The sequence below is a fragment of the Coccinella septempunctata genome, chromosome 8 (assembly GCF_907165205.1).
Source record: "Coccinella septempunctata chromosome 8, icCocSept1.1, whole genome shotgun sequence".
Classification (NCBI taxonomy): Eukaryota; Metazoa; Arthropoda; class Insecta; order Coleoptera; family Coccinellidae; genus Coccinella; species Coccinella septempunctata.
The window spans coordinates 32,911,315-32,933,081 of record NC_058196.1 but is presented as its reverse complement, the minus strand read 5'-3'; the positions used below and the strand labels follow the sequence as shown (position 1 = coordinate 32,933,081).

The window sequence follows — 21,767 nt, the reverse complement described above, 5'->3', positions numbered from 1 at the left end:
GAGCGTTTTAGTTCGACCTCACAATTTTCCAATTAGGATGCGACAGAAAATGCGGAAAATCCTGAATTACGTGAGCACAATTCAACGGAGCTTCCAAAAAGATATTAAACTAATCAATCACCCTTAAATCTCATCCGGTAGATACCGAATTACATTTTTCACAATCCTCTCCTCCACCGCAAAAAAACGCTCTTTTCGGTCCTATGGAAGTTTTCTGTCAAATTCTCGGAATTGACAACACAAACGTCAATATTTATTTGAGGATGAAGAACAAAGTACCAGGTTAAAGAAGGAAATATTTGGTCTAGAGAAGATTGAAATCGTGGTAAAGGCGACTGAACGTCTGAAACATCGAGTCAGTGATGCTTCAACCTTTATAAATCGAGGGAGATATGGCAGATTTGATTCGAATGGGGAGCAGCCATGGGGCAGTAGTGAAGGAAAAATTAGGATCACCCAGTACCGGAAGTGAGGACGGAAACGACCATGATATCCAAGGAATACCAAAACCCGAGACCGAAGAGCAGGATCTCGGCGATTCAGCGCATTATGCCCCTTCAGAGACTCTTTGGTACCATGGTAGACTTGATCGGTTTCAAGCCGAAGAAAGGCTGTGGAAAAGTAACAAGTTGGGGAGCTATTTGGTCAGGGAAAGCGACAGGAAACCTGGCTCGTACGTGCTCTCATACCTTGGGAGGACTGGGATGAACCATTTTAGGATCACAGCAGTCTGTGGGGATTTTTATATCGGTGGAAGGCAGTTTGCGTCTTTGAACGACTTGGTTGGGTATTACACAGAATGTAGCGATTTGTTGAAAAGGGAGAGGTTGGTGCACCCCGTTGCTCCACCTGAACCAGTTAATGACAAGAAGGTAGTCGAATATCGAAATCTAGAAGTCGTTCTTAAGTTCTTAATTTTTAGAGAGTAGTCGCTATCCTTCCTTATACGAAAATGCCTGATACTGACGAATTGACGTTCAAGAAAGGCGATATATTCTTCGTTCACAATGACATGGGAAACGATTGGCTCTGGGTGACCGCCCATCGAACCGGAGAACAGGGTCTGATTTTTAGGGAATTGGTGGAGGATCTGGACGATAGCATAGATCCCAACACCGTTTTTCCGTGGTTTCACCCCAACTGTACAAAAAATGAGGCTGTAGATCTTCTTGTTAAAGGTAGGATTTTAATGTCACTCGATCTATGACATTAGGATTTTAGGTTATGTTTGAATACTGTGGTATGAATCATGGCTAATTTTACTGGTTGCAGCGGGTCCTGGTAGCTTTTTGGTGCGTCCCAGCGATAACTCTCCAGGGGATTACTCGTTGTTCTTCCATATCAACAATCAGATCCAACGTTTCAGGATAGAGAAAAAGGGGGTTAGGTATTTGATGGGCGGTAGGATATTTGAGTGTTTGGACGCCGTCATCAACAGATATAGGAAAGAGCAGATCGTCGAAGGCCATACTTTGCAACATCCTGTGAGTATAGCCTTTGGACGGTAAACGTGAAGGTAGACCTAAATTTTTTTTCCAGCTGGTTGTTGACGGTAGCACCCAGTTAGATTGGGTTTTGGACAATCCCAAGGCCAAGTCTGAGGCTGAAAAAATTTATGCTACCCTGAGAGAATGCAGGGACCAGGCCGGTCTCAAGAAAATGCGTGGTATAAAGCACCAGGGTTATCTGCACAGGAAATCGGACAAGGCCGCTAAGAAGTGGAAATTGTTGTATTTCGTGCTGCTCGTGGAGGGTATAGATACGTACCTGTACTTGTACGAGAACCCCAAGAGAACGAAGCCCAAGGGACTTATCGATCTGTCTTGCGCCTATCTTTATCAGGTAAGATACGAGATTTTTCCCTGAAAAAATGGATCAAATTCGAAATTTTCAGGTGCACGACAGCCTCTGGGAACGGCCCCACTGTCTCCAATTGGTCGAACGCGCCCTACCCTGCCTGTCGACCGTCACCCATCTGGCCGCCCCCTCCACCGAGGAGTGCCAGGAGTGGATAAACGCGCTGAAGCCGCTGTGCGTGACGCAGCAGAGCAAGGCGACCAGCAAAGTGCCAAGGTTGAGGGAGCTGCGCTGCCTCACGCTCCAGATCCTCGACGCTCACCGACTGCCATTCAAGCTAGTGCCACAACCCTACATAACGATACAGTTCAACAATCAGGTCAGGATAGCCAAGACGAGGACCAAGTCGGCTCCCGATCCCGTCTGGGACGAGGAGTTCATATTCGAGTGAGTCCCGGTCTCAATTTTTTTAATATCGTCTCTTTGTTTGGTCATTGGATGCCGTGGTTAGGTCGTAATAGGAGGATTTTCTTGAAGGATGACATGAAGTTTAAATGTCAGAGCGGCCATGTTTAAAATGGCGGAAATGTCATTGCCTGTCAGTTGTCAACAAGCCGTCAGTTGTCATATGCCAATTTAAGTCAATTTCCGAAGACTTCTAGTGCTTGTAAGCCCTCTAGGACCAAGCCAGTGCATTGAATCCTTCCATCCACTTCAACATATCTACTTTTGACTTATGGTTCACATCTCAGACAGCAACATTTCCGGAAATATGGAAAATAATAAAAAAAAAACTCGGCTTAATTTATGGTTACAAAAGATTGCTAATGATTTCTGTGGCTTCATTCTTAGATACGAGGATATATTGAAAAATTCTTAGCCTACTATAGAACCAAACAAAATTTCAATGTCAAAATATTTTATAACTCAACATATTCTCCTCTTGATTAAATACATTTATTACAGCGAACCTGCAACGTCTCTAGACCTTTCAAAAAAAATGTTTCTTTTTGCTCTGCAAACCAGACCTCCACAGCTTTTATTACCTCCTCGTTGGAAGGAAATTTACGACCTTTTAAACTTTTTTTCAGTTGAGGAAAGAGATGATAGTCGGATGGAGCCAAATCTGGTAGATAAGGGGGGTGTTCTAGTAATTCAAACCCTAAATCACGAATTTTTTGCATGGCAACTTGAGATTTGTGTGCAGGGGCGTTGTTCTGCAGAAAGAAAACACTTTTGGATAGCTTTCTGCGTCTTTTAACTTTAATTTTTTCTCGTAGAGTGGTCAGTAATATCGAATAGTAATCTCCGGTTATTGTTCCACCCCTATCCAAAAAATCAATCATGATTACTCCATGGCAATCCCAAAAAACTGAAGCAAGAACTTTTCCAGCAGATTTTTGGACACGAAACTTCTTAGGTCTTGGAGAACCAGAGTGTCGTCATTCCATCGATTGTTGCTTTGTTTCTGGATCGTAGAAATGTATCCAAGTCTGATCCATAGTAACAATTCGGTTTAAGAAGTCTACATCGTTTTCAAATCGAGCACAGATCGAACGCGATGCTTCTACCCTTGTACGCTTTTGGTCAACATTCAAACATTTGGGTATCCATTTTGCAGCAATCTTTCTCATGTCCAAATTGACGTGAACTAAATGATGAACGCGTTCGTATGAAATATTCAGTGCTTCAGATATCCGTTTTAGCCCAACTCTACGGTCTGATGAAATCATGTCATGAACTGCATCGATATTTTCGGCGACTGACACAGAAACTGGCCTTCCCGATCGGTCATCATTTTCAATGGAAAATTTACCACTTTTGAAGCTTGCAGTCCAATTTTTCACGGTCGCATACGTAGGACATTGATCACCAAGGGTATTAAGCATATCTTCGTAAATCTGCTCACCTCTTAACCCTTTTAAATACCCGATACTCCAATTTTTCGATTTTCACAATATCGATGGATATCTTCTTTCTTTTAATTCATTGCGTAACTAACCTCAAACTTCACATTGACACTTCTAATGAGTTATTGTTCGTTGCTAGAGTAACGTAATATTTTTTTCATGCATGGAAATGGTGTAGGCTAACTAGATATCAATACATCCTCGTATTTGATCCATAGACATAACCTAGAAGAGTATCTGAATTGAGGATTCAGACTGATCGATGGGGATTCAAAATTGATATCATTAATTTCCCAATTCATTTAGATTCAACAAAGAATTTAAAGAAACAAAACAAAATATATGCAGTCAGTCCATAGATTAATCCGTACTAGGTCTATGAGTCAGTGTTATTCCCAATACCAACCTGATTTTCGTGAATGAAAATATCACCAAACGGGCTATTACCAACATAATAACTTGGGATGTCAATAATTCCACGTTTCTTCTATGAATTTTCACCTCTTCTTTTCCAGCGACGTGCCATGTGACGTAGTATCGTTCACCCTAACTGTATATAATAAGGGTAAGAGGGGCAAGGACACCGAGGTGGCCGAGCTCCACGTCAACCTGGACTCCTTGGGTAACGGCGAAGAAAGAGAGGAATGGTACGCCCTCTCCGGCCTCACCCCGATGGGAGAATGGGGCTCTTTGAGGTTAAGAACTAGGTATCTACACGACCTGGTGATGCCCGCCGAGGAGTACAGCCCGTTGCAGCAGTTGCTGCTGGAACCCGGCCTCGCTTCGGTCAAAACGCTGGCGGAGATATGCCACGCCGACAGGGCCCCCTTGGCCACGGCGCTGCTGAGGGTGTTCAGGGCGGAGGGCAGGGAGACCGAGCTGCTTAGGGAGCTCAATTCGGCGGAAGTAAGAGCTGTTTCCGTCGTTAACAGTGGTCCGAACTTACGGTTATGTTGCAGATCGCGAGGGAGAGCGAAACTTCGACCCTGTTCCGCGCGGCGTCGCTAGCGACGACGCTGATGGACCTCTACATGAAGTCGGAGTGCGGGGGGTTCCTACAGGCGGCCGTCTTGGAGATTGTGCTGAGGTTACTGGAGAGTAAACAGAGTGCCGAGCTTAATCCCGCCAAGATGGACTCCTTGGACGACGCGTGCAACAACGCCGAGTTCCTCTTGCAAATTTTAGATCAGGTACACTCCGTTCACTTTTATTTTAGCACTAGGATATCCCACCCCTGGAAATTTTTTTCAAGCATTTCATAAAAAAATTAGAAAAACTGAATAACAGAATGAAACTCAGTGAGCAATTTTGCGTGTGCACAAAAATCCATAATTAAAAATAAAAATATTTGAATGAATGACAAAATTAGAAAAACCATTCAATAGGTATATTCCCATTCACTTTTATTTTAGCAGTCGGTTGGCCATGGAAATTTGACACGTTTCACTCTGTATAGTACGAAAATGTGGGGTTATGACGCTTGTCAAAACGTTTTTGGGTTCTGAATCAACGCTATGTTGCCCGTTCTACGTGAAAGTTTCTGTTATTACGTATTTTATCACAATGTCGAATCTTTTCGGGAAATATGTGAAGAACATAATTGAAGTTTATACAAACTGATTGAACGCATACCAAATCCAGTTATTTGCATGGAAAATACAAGAGATCAGTATAATATCATAATATGCACTAGCTTGAGGAGAGTTAATGTTCGTTATCTTCTTTGGCTTAAGTTTGAATACGTTAAATCAGTTGTAGATTTCAAAAATATTAACCCAAAGATTAAATGCATATGATGCAGTGGTTGGGAATGGGTATCTCCCGAAGGAATTAACAGATAATTACAAGAATGTTAAATTCTTCAACGAAAATCATCTTGCATCAATATAAGTGAAAAGAATTGAAGGAAGTTTCAAGTCAAGATGAACTTCACCTTTGAACAAAAATTTCACATGAATAAACAATTAACAGGACAACTGGCGCGTATTTGTGGCTGTTCATCTTAGTACATTTATATAATAATAATAATGAGGTATTTATTGGTACCTTAAGACATTTACAATGTATAGGACAAGTCAAATGAAAAATAGAAAAATCAATTTTCGGGAACTTATTCTACGATGACATTCATCGAAAATCCTGTAGTAAACTTTTCGCATTAATTCACTCAAACATAAAATTCTCAAATGCCACCACTTTTTTGGGTCTCCCTATAGAAGGAAATTCTTTGTCATCCTCTTCATTCACAATCCTTCTGATTGTGGAAATATTCAGCTGATATATAAGTCGTTTAGACCCGTTTGCACCAAACGCACTTAGTGTCAAGTGTCCCTTAAAACGAACCCTTAACTTAAATTACGGTGCACCAACTGTTAAGTGACATTTAAATGGCTAAAGCTAGCCTTAAATTTAAGCGCTCCTGTAATGACCACTTGGGTATTTAAGGGCGGGATTCTAACCTAAAATAATTTGTTGAACTCATAAACTGGCTGAAGAACTGCTGTGGTTTTTCTAATAACGTCAAGTACCTCTTATTTGACAATCGATTTCATTATCAATAATAATGCTAATTCAGCAACAAAAAGTTGTCACTCTTTGATAATAATATGATAGTTTACTTGACACTGACTGACAGGACAATAAAGTTAGGTTAATGAAATGACAACGATCATCGGCAACCGGCCAATCAATGAAAAGGCTTTATTGGACTAGAATGAAGTTGCACCAAAATAAAAAACTGAAATATCACTAGATATCAAAACTTAAGGGCCCCTTACTTAAGATTCTGTTAAGCCGCAGTCGTGCAACTGGGAATAAAATTAAGCGTTCATTAACTTTAAACTACGCTTAGTTAAGTACTCATTTTAAGGGGGATTGGTGCAAACGGGCCTTAGATGAAACATTATATAAATTCTCTTACATTGAAGATGCTCGCTACCGTCTGACGTATTGTGGATTTTAGAATATCAGGGTATAACTATTTGAATGAGCGGACCTGAATTCTGAATATAGCACTTCCTGAAACCCTGTCTCTTTTTTCAATCACTTTCGGCATTCTCGTAATAAAAATTGATATCAGTTGCGGCAACGGCGTTATGACATTAACGACATTTCACGAGTGCCAACCTTACTCCGTTCCAGTTACAAAAACTCGAGGAAGTTATTTCACGGCCAACCGACTGCTAAAATAAATTCGAATGGAGTATGGGTACCTTTAAACTTCGGTAATCTTCCCTTTCACCCCTTTTTTTTTCGCCGTAGGTCACCCTGAGCATTTTCATGTCGTCCGACGCCTGTCCCAGGTCGGTGAGGTACATATGCGGCTGTCTGCAGAAGAGCGTGCTCGAGAAGTGGCCCGACGAGAGGTTCGTCAGGACCAGGGTGGTGTCGGGTTTCATCTTCCTGAGACTGCTCTGCCCCGCCCTGTTGAACCCGCGACAGTTCGGCCTGGTGGGCGAACAGCCCAACCCTTTCGCCACCAGGAGCCTGGTCATGGTCGCCAAGTGTCTGCAGAATCTGGCCAATCTGGTGGAGTTTGGAGGGAAGGTAAGTGGTGGGGTCGTACTGATGGCGTAGAAAGGGGCGAGGAATATGCGTAATCTTTTATCAAGGTATATTTCAGTCGATGTTGCCAGCTTGTGCAATTCTCACAAAACGCTTTAAAATACCCATTTTCACGCAAATTCCTCGCAGGAACCCTACATGGAGGTGGTGAACCCGTTCATCCTGAAGAACAAGGAACGGATGATAGTCTTCCTGGATTCCCTATCGATGGTGGCCGATCCCGGCGAACCCAGGATAACGTCGAAGCCGGACACCGCCAAAGAACTGGCGACGTTGCACCACATCTGCGTGTCGCATCTCAACGAGCTGCAGGCGGTCGCCAAGACCAGCTCCAACATCAAGACCCTGGTCACGGTCACCGACATGCTGGCCAAGCACAAACAGAAATATCTGGAGATGATCAGATAGTAGTAGTGATCGTCGCAGGTCAGGTACTCGAACGCTGTCGTATTTTTTTATTTCTCACGTAATTTGTATATCTCTATTGGAAAGTGTGCGTGAACGCATATTTTTATACTTTTCTATATGTTAACTTCTTTATGCGGTCGGTTGCGCGGCGTTGACAGACGGGGTTATGTCAAATCTGTCAAACGGCAACGCCGCACAGCCGAGGGGACGAAGGATTGAGCTTTTAGCGGTTTTTTTTATTTAATTTGAAAAAGATATCGGTACCGATAGGGTGAAGAATTGATGAACGTTATTACAAATTTTATACTTTGATATGAAGATTTTTATAGACTTCCATCGAGTGGTAGTATACTGCTTTTCGTTATAAGACTGTCCTGGAAAATATTCTAAGTCACAATTCGTGTGTAGAGTAGAAAATTAATTATATTTGTTACTAATTCCGATCGAATGGCGCATCCACAATCAATCTTTTCTTTAAACTGTTTAACTTTGATTTTTTTGTTTTTCCCATCACAAACTACTCAATTTCAGTGAAGCACCACAGTTTAAACTCAACAAAAAATCTGGATAAAGCAGCTCCTGGTCTATAAAGTAAACGATAAATGAAACACAAGACATCGATGAAAAATTTTTATTATCACGAAGCACTTATCACAGGAAAACCAAAATACACGTAACATTTCGTAATAATAACAATAATAAAAACCACATTTATCACAGAAAGAAGTTACAGGTATCGATAGTGACATTAAGAAGACAGCTTCGCCGAGCTCGCGGAAAGTGACGTGCAACTGTCAAATTTTTAGGTTATCTCCCCTAACTTCTACTAGGAGTCGTGTTTGGCGAGCTCGGCTCGGTTCGGATTCGTTGTACGCCGCCGGACTTGTGGATGTGCACATTACTTCAGTTCTTAACGAGCTTGTAGAGGGGAGAAACAGACTGGGATCCGTTCGTCGGTCGGATCCGACGCTGTTTCCGCTGAGATTGAGTCTATTCGTCAATTGGGTGACTAGATAAATAGCACAGATTTAAATATCCGTTAGATTTAGAAGAAAGAGTAGAACGATGTATAGAGAAAATTATCAACAAAGGTCTATGTGCTCCGGATCGGTCACAGAAACGTCGGACGAAGTCTCACGCGTTTTTATTATTTCTCACAGGGGGCGTTGATGCTAAATTTCGTGTTATTCCGAACACCCTGTACCTTAAGTCTGTAACGAACAGATCGAATCGCTCAAGGTTAGCTTCCCCGACGTTTCTGCGACCGTTCGGAGGTGTAAGCTTCGAAATATTGGTTCTGTGATCTGATTAACGTTGTTTAAGTTGAATCTTTCTAACACACTAAACATTTTTAGAGATCTCAACAACGGGTGGAATTGTTTGTACGACAAAAATTTCATTTCAACCTTGGTAACCTTGTTCTGTATTCCTACGTTGCATCACAAACGTTTTTCTAGTCCAAAAATTCAACAATGATGTGTGAGAATTTTAATAATTATATTCCTGTGTGAGAAAGGCGGGGGGAGGGGGGGTAAAAGCGCGTTTGGACGATTTTCTGAGTCATTCTTGTTTTTTGTTAGGACTGATTTAGAATGGTGTGTGTACCATCATCGTGTTATGACGCATTATTATATAAATGAGAATCGATGACTTATTACACTTGTCGATCATCAATGTATACTATTCTTTTAAATATTTCTATGTACTTTTATATTGAAAATTAAAGTCATTATATTAGATTTATGCGGTACTGTCTACCCTTGAAAACATCCCATATCGATTAGTTACTCGTACCCGATGAAGTTGAAGAGTTTCAGCTCTACAATCTAAAATTCGCAGAATAACGCGTGGTAGAAATCAGCAAAAACGCCAAAAACGAACAAAATAATCGATGAATACAGCTCAGACCTGCTCCTCAACCCTCGTGCACGATTATCTTGGCCTTTTTGATCTCGGACAGATGGGTCGAGAGGTGAGTCTTCAAAGTGTGGGCCTGTATGAAGCCCTTGTCGCACACGGGGCACACGTGTGGCCTGTCGTCGGTGTGCGTCTTGCTGTGTATGTTCAGGCTGCTGCTCCTGTTGAAGGATTTGTTGCACACCTCGCAGGTGTAAGGCTTCTGGCCGGTGTGGATGATCTCGTGCCTCTTCAGGCAGGTGGACGACAAGAAGGCCTTTCCGCACTGACTGCAAGAACATATATGGATTTTTAAATCGATTCTGACAGATACTGGCCGATTCTAACAGATACTGGCCGATTCTGACAGATAATGGCAGATTCTGACAGATACTGGCCGATTTTGAAAGATACTGGCCGATTCTGGCAGATAATGGCCGATTCTGACAGATAATGGCGGATTCTGACAGATACTGGCCGATTCTGACAGATATTGGCCGATTCTGACAGATACTGGCCGATTCTGACAGATAATGGCAGATTCTGACAGATACTGGCCGATTTTGAAAGATACTGGCCGATTCTGGCAGATAATGGCCGATTCTGACAGATAATGGCGGATTCTGACAGATACTGGCCGATTCTGACAGATACTGGCCGATTCTGACAGATAATGGCAGATTCTGACAGATACTGGCAGATTCTGACAGATAATGGCAGATTCTGACAGATACTGGCCGATTTTGACAGATACTGGTCGATTCTGACAGATACTGGCCGATTCTGACAGAAAATGACAGATTCTTACAGATAATGTGACGTCTGTCAAAAACGATGACAGGTAAATGCGGAAAAATGACGGAGCATAGAAATGGGAGTTTCTAAATGAATATTTTACCTGCACTTGAAGGGGCGTTCGCCAGTGTGGATGCGCATGTGTTGGACGAGATGCGACTGCATGGTCATGGTTTTTCCGCACACCGTACACTGATAGGGCTTCTCCTTGGTGTGCGTGCGCATGTGGTAGTTCAAGTCGGGTTGTTGCCTGAAAATCGTGTCTCTATAAAGACATCGGATTTATCGCAAATCTCGTTTACCTGAAGCCCCTGCCGCAGATGGAGCACAGGAACGGCCTCTGTCCCGTGTGGATCCTCATGTGGGCGGTCAGACTTCCGCTCTGTTTGTACTTCTTACCGCATATCTTGCAGCAGTGCGGTTGGTCCCCGGTGTGCATCCTCTTGTGGTAGAAGAAGGAGCCGTACATCTTGAAGCCCTTACCGCAGATGTCGCACTTGTACGGTCTCTTCTTCTTGTGGTGACCCCTGATGTGGGCCCTCAAACTGCTCCCGTTCTTGTAGATCCTCTCGCACATTTTACAAGCGAAAAACTAAGTTAAAAAAATAAAACGATATTTATTCCTACGTTCTCTAGCAGATTCACTGAATTTGGCTACCTTCTCACCGGTTGGCAAGGTCTTCTCGTAATTCTTCAGATTACCGATGCCTTCTTCGTCACTCGTTTCTTCGGGTTTTTCAACACTTTTCCCGTCCTCTTTTACATCGTCTTTCGCTGGTTCTACTGTCAAATCGTCGTCGGTTGCGAAAAACTGGTCGGGATTCAGACTCGACTCATTTTCTACTATAATGGTGCTGTTATTCGCTTCTTCGATGAGAGACTCTTTGATATAATTCTCCGCTAAATCCAGGTCGTTTTCATTGTACAAAAGGGGAGTTTTACTTTCTTTCAGTATGTCCGTGGTTATAGTTGGAAATTCCTCAGTTTCTTTATTTTTGATTGAAGGAACGTCTTCGATCGAAGTCTCTTTTAAGATGCCACATTGACTTATGTAGGTTTCGAGGATGAGCTGAGATCTGTTGCAACACTTTTGGAATTTATAAGATGTATGGGCACTCTCTATGCATTTACTACAGATGGAGTCAGGTAAGCCATCGTTAGCGTGTATCTAAAAATGTAGATTTTCTAAGTGATAGTGAAAAAATCAATCTTAAATGGTGCAGAAACAGAAAATATTTGCATTCAATAAAGAGAACTTAAAAACGTCCAATAATCCTGAATCTTCTCTTATCAAATACTTCACCTTCATGGAAGAAAGGCTACTAATGATCTCATTCAGGCAAGGAAGTTCTTCAGAAGAATTGTCATCTTCGTAAATCTCGCTAAAAATCGAAAACATTTGGTTATCTTCACATAAACATATCCTGCAAACTTTGTTAAGATCAAGAGAAAAGACGTAGGTTTCCATCGGGCTTATTTTGGCTGAAATAATTTACAAATTGACTACTGTTTAGATTTTTCGAAAAATTTTGAGAAAAGATGATTGTTGTTGCGGAAGTAACTGACGTAAATGGTTCGGTAGACCTACGAGGTCACAGATCTACGTCAATACCAATGAACTACTATTGATGAACTAAAAATCCGAAACGTGTAGTTCAAATGTCCCGGTTAACCTCGAATTTTTCTTTGTTTACGTAAATTGTAAACAAACAAAAACGAAGATTTTTTGATATGTTTTATACAGAGTGTATCCATAACCTGAGGAAAACGAACGGATAAATTTAACTTCTGGGATACATTTTTTTAAAATTGAAAAATTCGGGTTCATTCGTTATTTCAATTGAGAGTAAAAATGGACATTAAACCAACCATTTGTCGTATTTGTATAGATCAGAATAAATCCCTACAATTGCTTTCAGAAGTGAACATTGAATGTGCTGATATCATTTTACCGATGTTGGATGTTTTGAAAATACTTTTTGGTATTGAGGTAGTATTTCGCAAAGTCCTAGTGGGAGGAATTACACCTATCATTTTTTCTAGTTCGATTGTTCTACGTATCATATTTGTCCTAGGTGCATTGAACATGCCACTAGTTCTTATAAATTCAAAGTTTTATGGGATGAATCGAATGTGAAGTACAGAAATTATCTTGAACGTTTCAAAAACCAGGCATTCTTGTCAAATACTACCGGTACACTGGGAATAAAAGAAGAAAAACAGTCTAGTGATGATGACTTGCCTTTATCATATTTTGCAAGTGCGAATACTCAAAGTGATTCTGATCCAAACATTAGAAATGAAAGGGAAATTGTCACTGAAAAGAAGAAAAACAGAAAAACTAAAAGATTCAGTGCTGAAATTTGGAACGATCAGTTAGGCGAATGCAAATTTTGTAAAAAATTATTCAAGAATAAATATGTTCTAATAGCACATGAAAAAAGACATGAGAATAAAGGAAAATTTATTTGTAATGAATGTGGAAAAGGTTTTGATTCTAAAGGGTGTCTGAGTAGGCATATAAAGGTTCACACAGGGGAAAAGAAATTTGAATGCAAAGAGTGTCACAGATGTTTTTTATCGTCAAATAATTTGAGGCTTCACTCTAGGAGACATAATGGGATCAAGGTAATATTAATGATTATTTATAGTACACTTTTTCTACCAAAGATAATGTATTAAGACTAGATTAGTTTCTTCTTCTAATTTGTAGCCCTATTTGTGCACTCAGTGTGGAAAATCATTCAGCCATCCTACAGGATTAAATTATCATTTGAGAACCCATACTAGAGAAAGGCCTTACACTTGTGAAATTTGCGGAAAAACATTTGTTATTAAATGTCATCTTGATCGACACAAGAAAATTCACACTGGTATGTACCCCAGCTCCATTTATTCATTTAATGGCAATAATCTTATGTTCAGGAGAAAGACCATTTGTTTGCAAGCAATGCGATCGGGCTTTCATAAAGAAAATCGACCTGCAGAGACACGAACAAATACATACTGGTGAAAAACCCCACATCTGCCAGATTTGCAACAAGTCCTTTCTCAGGATTCTACACCTCAACTATCATATGATGGTGCACACATCAGAACGTCCCCATAGGTGTTCATTCTGTGGGAAGGGTTTCATCAGGAGGTACAACCTCACAAGTCACGTCAAGAAATCGCATTCAGAAGATGCTGTTCGGGAAACAGATATCTCAATCTCATGACTGCCAGATTTGAAGAAAATAAAAAGAACGGCATTACTCGCTTTTCTGTGGTTGTTCACAGATCATATTTTAATTGTTAGTCTGTGGTACTGCCCATAGACAAATAACACCATAGAAAAATTACCCTGGAACAAATCACTCTATGGTACTATCCATAGACAAATTGCTCTGTGGTCTATCCATAGACAAATTACTCTGTGGTCTATCCATAGACACATTACTCTGTGGTACTATCCATAGACAAATTACTCTGTGGTGCTATCCATAGACAAATTACTCTGTGGTTCCATCCATAGACAAGTTACTCAGTGGTACTATCCATAGACAAATTTATATAATTTTTCTGTGGTTATGTCAAAAAGTTGAAATTACGAAGAACATACTGACGATGGTGGTGGTTAAAAGTGGAAAACAAGGCAGAAAAGGTGGAAATTATTAGAATAAGAGTGAAAAACGTTTATTAAAATATAAAATTTCATAAAAGTATTTTACATATTTTTGTCTTTATTGATAACTTACATCACAAAGATATGGAAAAAGGACGAGAAGTAGCTGTAACAAAATGGAAAATTAATAATTTATAGGTGCTATACAAGGCAGTGTTTCGTTCACTGAATTGAATTTTTTATTGTTATGATTGATAATGTTGATATTTTGAGATATTTATGGTGTATTTTATTGTCATTTTAAGCTCTAATATGAAATAGTTTTTTACTGAATAAAATGATAATGCTATTTTTCATTATGGAATAACAGAATACAAGTTGGATAAATATTTCTTGGAAAAATTCAGTTTCGCGATGTTTGGTAACTTCCGAACGTCGGACAAAAAGCAATTTCTAAATCAGCCAAAATCACAAGGTTGCTCGTAATCTTGGAAAACTTGCACTCTGGGTGTATAATATCCAACACTTACACGATATTGTACAAAATACTTCTAAAACTGTCAATTTGTTCAATTCTCTCGAAGCAAAGATATTCAGAGTAAGGTCTGACAATGTTTTGCACCACATATAACGTGAAAATTCGTAATAAAAGTTACAAAATTCGATCGAATGTATCCACGTTTTCGAGTTCTCTGTTTACGGGTATCGATTGAGAATTTATTCTATGGGTTGACCATAGAATCGATCGTTCATGGTTTATATTGGACCATAAAAATTCACCTAGTTCTCGAGAAATATTCTATGTTAAGGTTCTGTCATGTCGCCTTTGAAACCCGATATATGATGAAAATTGTGCCGTGCCAACTTGTTGGCCAGTTCGTGCAGCACATCGCGAAAAATGACGGAGTCCACATTCTCGCCGAGCATGTAAAACAGAAACCAATCTCCCATTTTGCTGCGTCGCACTATCAAATCGACAGCGTCGCTTCTGATCAACCTGTACCGCATCCTGAGCAGGTACACCCGCATCCTCGGCGAGAAAATAATCATCACCCTGAAAACGAGCACCAGCACGGTGAGGACGGTCAAGATGATGAACCAGAACCATAGAAAAATGTAAATCTTCTCGTTGACCACGTTCAGCGGCAATATGCATAGCGAATCGTGTTTTTCGAGGTCGCCCGACACACCGAACTTTCGAAAAGTGCACTTGGTCATCCTCGGGAAAATTTCGACCATCGGATCGGCGCGATCCTCGTCGTCGCTGTTCAAAAATTCGATCACCCTCAGTCCGTAGGTCAGGAAGGCGCCATCGAAGAACTTGTCCATCAGGAACATTTGGCCTGTAACAAAAAGAACAAATATGTCATTGTTATCTCCGAATTGGACTACTGAAACAATCATTTTTGTGGGTTGATGAAATCGATATAAAATGTCACAGATGTAAAAAAATGACATATGTCAAGAACGTGAGGTTGATTTCGTATTATCGGTTATGGATGAAGGAATTAGTATTTTCTTGAGATAAGAGAGATGAACAATGATTTAAGCCCTTGTGAGGTCAAAGATTTACTGAATTAATCAATGGTAACTGCATTCCGGTTTCTGAATAATTGCTTCATCATCAGTGCAGCATAACGATAATTTCGACTGGGTATTTTATGAAACATACAACTGGATTTTTCAGAGATTTTCCTCACCATCTATTATTCTTAGCAGTGTATCTCTGGAGAGATGTCACCTGCAAAGAAAAAAAGAATAGATAGAACAAACTAATCATCAATATACAATTTTATTCTTCATTGTTCATCTTTCTTCTATGTTCGGTAGGTCTAATTGCTTGAATGTTAAATAATTTATTGCATTCTCTCGTTGATTCATCAATAGACAGAGCTGCTGTGAACCAATGAGTCCTTCAGAATAAGACGGAACTGGACGCGGGTATATTGATAAATCTAAGGGTAAATTGAGGAAGTGCTAGTTTTTCCACTCACCTATAACGTTTATCAAGGCCAAGACCTCACAAAAATAATACTTGTAGGCGTACCAATTGTTGTATCTAAGATTCTCCCAGAGATAGTCTATCATGAGCTTCTTCTTTTGCTTCTTTTCTATTTCCGAACACACCCCAACGTCCAGATCCATCATCAGTGCGTGAATTTTGCCCCCTTCCCATGATTTCCAGAGCCACCTTGGAGTGTAGAAGAGGATAGCCTTGAAATTGAAATGAAAGACAACTCACAAACAAAGTTTATTAAACTTATAATATTTGCTCAGAATTGGAAAACTACGCTGTGAATTCATCAGAGAGATTTATTCTCTCAGTAGTAGTTTCCTAAATATTTCGAATCAGTGCATAGATTTATATAAACATTAGTGTTCGATGGTTCAAACCACAGATCTTTAATATGAATTGAACTCTATGGGTTCCCATAGAGAGATATTTAATTATGTCTATGGTTGAAACCACAGATTCAGTATTCTATGGTTAAAACCATAGATCTTGAATTGTATATGTCTGTGGTTCAAATCATAGATTGATGACACGGAAATAAATTATATTAATTTATTTCTGTGTGATCCAAACCATAGATCTGAAATTCATTGTTTGTGGTTCAAACCACAGATCTAAATCATTTAAATATTCTTTGTGAAATATTCCTCAAAATAACGAAAGTATTTTTATCGATTTCGATTTGTAGATTGGAAGGAAATTTATCGATTCCGAGAATCTCTCAGAATCATAACGCATAAATTCTGTATCTTTTCTACTCGAAGAGAGCTTTCGACAACTAAAATAAATGCGGATCAATCAAATAAATAAATTTCTCAGATGATCCAAATATGAAAACAGTAATATTTACCAATGTATCGGGCCTCTAAATCCTATATTTATGTCATGTTCTCTCCTCCAGTTATTATGAATAATTCGTACAGGAGAAAACTAATTTTAGCAGTTCTAGGGAGACTCCGAACGATATGGTATCCGATGCAGCTTAAAATGCTCCCGGTCCTATTTTCGTTACACACAGTCTTTTTCTTATGAACTGAGTAAGATGTTGAAGAGAAAATCGTTTAATTTCATTTGAACAGGATGTTTTGTTTGGTTGGATGCGTTTTGAAATACATTTGGCGTTGAAATTGATGCGTATTTTTACTTTTCCATTATGTTCTGAGTAAGGAAAAAAAAAGCTAGCTAACTTCAACAGCTGGTTTCTATTACGGAGATGATTAAACGAAAATGACTTGAAAACAAGGCAAAAAAACGATAAAATAAATCATTAGTGCATTGTCAACATAGCATAGTATCAATAACACAAAGTAAGAAATTACTTGGCTTTGTGCGAATACAGGTGGCCCGACTGATATACTTTTGATGAATCAAATATTATACCGGTAACAAAATAGATAGAAATGTTATTGGTTCAATTTCTTCAACAGTAATATAAATTTTTCAACTCATGTAGCATTTTTTATTGTAAAAGCAACATTCATCAGAAAAAATTACAATTTGTTATTATAGAACACATTTCCCAGCTATAATAAATAATTCTTCACTCTATAGGAAATTTTTGGGTTGTATATCTTAAATATTCAATTTTTCAACAAAAAACACTTAACATATATGTATTTACAACGACTCAGTCAACCAAATTCAATCTTCTTTTACATCTTCAATAATATCTTTCAATAAATTCTCTGATTTACTCATAGCTTCAACAAATGCTTCATGTTTGGTTCTTAAATGCTTTTCTACTTGTCCTAGCTCCTCTTTTCTCTTTTCGAGGATTTGAAGATAAGATTCCAATTCCGTTATTTCATAATCTGGCAACTCGGACAATTGCCTTCTCAAATTGATATTCGTAACTTTCAGAGCTTCTGCCAAATCTAACGTTTCACCTTCATTACTATTCTCCTTCAAATGACTGACGAGAAGGTTACACTGAGAGTAGATATTATTTATTTTTTCGACAGTCTCAAACTTATTCTGAAGGTCTTGGAGTTTTTTACTTATTTCTTCCTTGGTTAATTTATTTTCTCCCAGTTTTCTCTCTTCTATTTCGATTTTAGTATCGATTTCCTTCAATTGTTGATAGACTTCATGTTTCTCTTTCACAGTTTTTTCAGCCTCTTTTTTGAATATCTCAAACATCCTGTTGAACTTATTGATAGCGTTATTAGTTTCAGTATTTATCTCATTAGTATAGGTCATTATGTTTTGATAGGCTTTTTCGTTAATCTCCTCATTGCTGCTCTGTTTAGGTCTGCATAATAGTTCGAATGGATAATCTCTTTTCAAATCCTCAAACAGTACCAGTTGGGATAGCTTATACATGAAATGTATGAACCTATAGCCTCCGGGGGCTAGAAGATGAGAAGACATCATAGTAGGTAAATCGGCTTCTTCATATAATTTATTCAGTTCATTCAAATAGTTGAGAACTTCCTTTCTGAATTTATTCTCCCTATTTATCACGTTACATGTTGGCCATGTAACCAGTTTCTCTTTAGCCATTTCCGGATTAAGGACAGTTAGCAAATAATGAACAACATGGAAGAAAGCCGACTTGTTACTTTTGGCAAACATATCTCTCTTGAAGACGGTCCTAAAATCGGCAGATGGTTCGTGTATCATGTTCAGAAGAGCAATATTCATGTATAGTTTATCTTGAAGATCACGATCCATTTTTGGATTTGAAGCGTTTGCGTTCGTCATTCTGGTTGTATTCATATTGTCGAATGATTAATTATTATTCTCCTTTGTATTTTTCTCAGATTATATTTTCGACTGTTTTTCGAATTTGAATCGAATAGGTTATGTTTTGTTCACGGACCGTTGATGATGGATCATAGAGTAAAACGAATTGATTTAATCTATGGTGGGATCTGAGAGTTGATCCGTGATAGAGTTAGATCATAGATATTTTAGATCGAATTATTAAACTTTCTATGATTAACCACAGACCGTGTTTTCTTACTCTCCATATCACTATGCTTCTCTCTATGACCTTGTCAGAATCATAGAGAAAAATAAATGTCAGATGGTAGGTTGGATATTCTGTGGCCCAGCCAGGGGTGGGCGAGTCGTTAGACGACGAATTTTGAAAACCCTAAGAAGCTTTTGGGAGCAATCTCAAGGGGGCGCTCTTTGCGTTTTAGTATTTTCCACTTTATGAAACCCATTTCACAGTTATTCTCTTACGAAATAAGTTCCCCCATCCATTCTCATCCATTTTTTCGCAAGAAGGATGAATTGACAATTGCGTTCATAAATTTTTATGAATTGCCGAAGGTTCCTACAATTTGCGGAATAGATGAATACTCTAGTTATGCGTTTTCACTGCATAAAAATGTTTTCAAGTGAATATTATAGGGATATTTGTTACGAAAATTGGCTTTATGATAGCTCGATTGACCGTGTCCGAGTGCATATTTATTCTAGCACCATTTTCTATGCAAATTCGGATATGGAAGTGGAGCTTATAGGGTTTCCCTCTGCAGTAGTGATGCTTTTCACGGGAAGTTTTCACAAAATCGAAATATAGAATCTGAATAATTGTTCTTTTTACAACAGATGAGTATTTAATTTTGATCGCTTTAAAACTGTAGCTGTCTGCTCAAGTTGTGTCTGTTGCAAGTGAATCTTCGTAATCTTGACAAGTTTTCAACGGCGTCGGAAATGTCAATCTCCAGAAAGAAGACCACATCCCACCTGCCAAACGCACTGATTTTCTTGAGAGATGCGACAGAGAACATCTGCGGATTTCATTCCAAGACAATCGCCTGCGAAATTTAGAAACATAATCGAAAACCTATTTATAGAGATATGATCGATATCCTCATTAGATACTTGTCTTGGTATCCATCCCAGGTGTTTCCTAAGCTACGTCTTTGGGATTTCAAATGATTCATGTCTTAAGATTGAATAAAAGTTTGAATCGGTCTTCCTATATATTCGAAAAACAATCCTATGCTAACAAGAGTTAGAGTACTAAAAATTCAAAGAACACAACTCTTTAAACTAAGTTTGACGCTATCTAATGAATACTTGAACGTTTTGTAAAATAAAAGTATTCTTCATATTTTCTCGTATAATGCGTCATTTTCGAGTAATTTGATGTTCAAAAATTAAAAAGTATCTGTGAAATTTGTGAAAAATTGGGTACTCCCGCTGAATGCAACCCTGTTTGAAGGATCCACAGATGCGTCACAGATTTAGGTGGTTATTCTGCAGCGAATTTTGTTTCTCCAGGGGTGGCGTAGCTCATTATGAAATCTTAAAACGGCTATATCTTTTTATCAGGACCGAATCTTAAAATATGGTATAGGAAAAAAGTGTTTCTTTTAACCTCAAGAATGTACTGTGAAAATATTCGTACTAGTCGAAGTCTCTCCCTGTATAAGATTCGATTGAACAGAAGAAAATTAATCAGACTAAAACAAAGATTAGTAGATACACAGATTAGAAACATGATAGCTACATTTCCTCAATCAGTTTCGAATTTATTCTGATTTATCACAATTATATTCGTGTACTGTATGACTAATCTGTCTTCCTATTGATATTATAATTTATTTTTAACCAACTCCTAAAAAACAGGGTGAGTAATCAGCGAAAGGTACACTAACCTTACAATTTCCGTCTTGTTCCAATACGGAATCTAGTTCTCATATTTTTAATTTGTCGAGAAACAAAAGACGTTTACGGGCAAATCTGACAGATGGTTTCGGAGTTACAGAAATCTGAATTTTGAAGCATTGAATCAGACCTTCCAAAAACCATTGTGAAGTGAATATCAACGCGTGTACAACATAAACGTTAAAAATAGTCGCTCGCTACATACTTGGAAAAACAAACAGAAGCAGACCCATTGGTAGTATCTGTACAGCTTCTTCTCCTTGTCTTGGGTCGTGGTGCTGACTCCCGGATAACCAGCCCTTCTGCCTGGAGATTGGGTAGGTTCCACGAGGGTGAAGGTGGAGTGGATCCAGCAGTAGGTGTTGAGGACGTCTTCGGGTATGTCCTTGGTATGGATGCAATCTATGGGATTACCCACGTACTGCCTGGTCGTCACGATCAGACTGAAGGCTATCAGGATGAGGACGGTCAGAGAATAGTGTAAACGGAACACGGGAGAGTCTATGTGTATGTGGCTCACTCTTATCAGCGACTTGAGACCACGGAAGATATCCAGCATTGTTGACGAACACAGAGTTTTAAGGAAAAGGCGGCCTATTCCACACGTAGACCGCTGCCCGCATGAAAATTTTTTTCTCGCATCTTATCCACGTGGGTCAGCGTCGGTACGGGGCGTCTTGACGGCGGTGACGACCGCGGACTGTTTGAGAATTTGCCGTGTTTTTTTGGAGGCGTTTGCGTTTATAAATAAATTCGGTCGTGCGCATCAGCGGTCGGTCAGACGCAGTGAGCGCGAACAACTGGATTTTTTTAAATCGTTTACGACATGTTTCGATTTCGATGGAAACGAGGTGTTGAATGCGTGGTAAATACGTAAATTTTCGTATTCGACGAAAGATTCGAAGTGCCTCGAGCTCCCAATTTTTTATGTGCCATTTGCAACTGTCACAAATTGAAGTACTGGTGCTAATCTCTCAAAATCTTCTGTGAAAATGGCCAACACGTCCAAAGTTGCTTGGATCTCAGAAAAATCAGAATATTTCCAAAGTAACGCATCCAATGTCACTGAATATAGTGCTTAACCCTTAAGATAACCTCCTAAAGGTCCTTGCAAAATTTGAGCGTGATCTATCGGATCGTTTTCGAGTTACAG

The 21,767-nt window shown here is 39.3% G+C and overlaps 5 protein-coding genes across 5 annotated transcripts; 2 read left to right on the top strand and 3 right to left on the bottom strand.

Moving 5' to 3' along the window:
- Positions 1 to 231: 231 nt before the first annotated feature.
- Positions 232 to 9,418, top strand: LOC123319067 (ras GTPase-activating protein 1). The gene is made up of 9 exons (XM_044905914.1): positions 232 to 872; positions 923 to 1,178; positions 1,273 to 1,484; positions 1,540 to 1,842; positions 1,895 to 2,244; positions 4,223 to 4,613; positions 4,667 to 4,897; positions 6,969 to 7,253; positions 7,401 to 9,418. The coding sequence occupies exons 1-9, from the start codon at positions 393 to 395 to the stop codon at positions 7,677 to 7,679; spliced, it is 2,787 nt and encodes a 928-aa protein (XP_044761849.1). The 5' UTR covers positions 232 to 392; the 3' UTR covers positions 7,680 to 9,418.
- Positions 8,297 to 11,949, bottom strand: LOC123319070 (zinc finger protein 568-like). Its single transcript, XM_044905917.1, has 5 exons — positions 11,674 to 11,949; positions 11,029 to 11,538; positions 10,673 to 10,962; positions 10,474 to 10,620; positions 8,297 to 9,865 (listed from the first exon to the last, which is right to left on the bottom strand). Exons 1-5 carry the CDS (start codon positions 11,836 to 11,838, stop codon positions 9,595 to 9,597), a joined length of 1,383 nt encoding a protein of 460 aa, XP_044761852.1. The 5' UTR covers positions 11,839 to 11,949; the 3' UTR covers positions 8,297 to 9,594.
- A 171-nt stretch (positions 11,950 to 12,120) lies between these two features.
- LOC123319071 (oocyte zinc finger protein XlCOF6.1-like) lies at positions 12,121 to 14,330 on the top strand. The gene is made up of 4 exons (XM_044905919.1): positions 12,121 to 12,360; positions 12,414 to 12,998; positions 13,084 to 13,243; positions 13,296 to 14,330. The coding sequence occupies exons 1-4, from the start codon at positions 12,223 to 12,225 to the stop codon at positions 13,586 to 13,588; spliced, it is 1,176 nt and encodes a 391-aa protein (XP_044761854.1). The 5' UTR covers positions 12,121 to 12,222; the 3' UTR covers positions 13,589 to 14,330.
- On the bottom strand, positions 14,030 to 21,337 carry LOC123319072 (innexin shaking-B). The gene is made up of 3 exons (XM_044905920.1): positions 20,820 to 21,337; positions 15,969 to 16,188; positions 14,030 to 15,317 (listed from the first exon to the last, which is right to left on the bottom strand). The coding sequence occupies exons 1-3, from the start codon at positions 21,171 to 21,173 to the stop codon at positions 14,779 to 14,781; spliced, it is 1,113 nt and encodes a 370-aa protein (XP_044761855.1). The 5' UTR covers positions 21,174 to 21,337; the 3' UTR covers positions 14,030 to 14,778.
- Positions 17,425 to 18,812, bottom strand: LOC123319073 (augmin complex subunit dgt6). The gene has a single exon (XM_044905921.1). The coding sequence runs from the start codon at positions 18,704 to 18,706 to the stop codon at positions 17,630 to 17,632; it is 1,077 nt and encodes a 358-aa protein (XP_044761856.1). The 5' UTR covers positions 18,707 to 18,812; the 3' UTR covers positions 17,425 to 17,629.
- Positions 21,338 to 21,767: the final 430 nt, after the last annotated feature.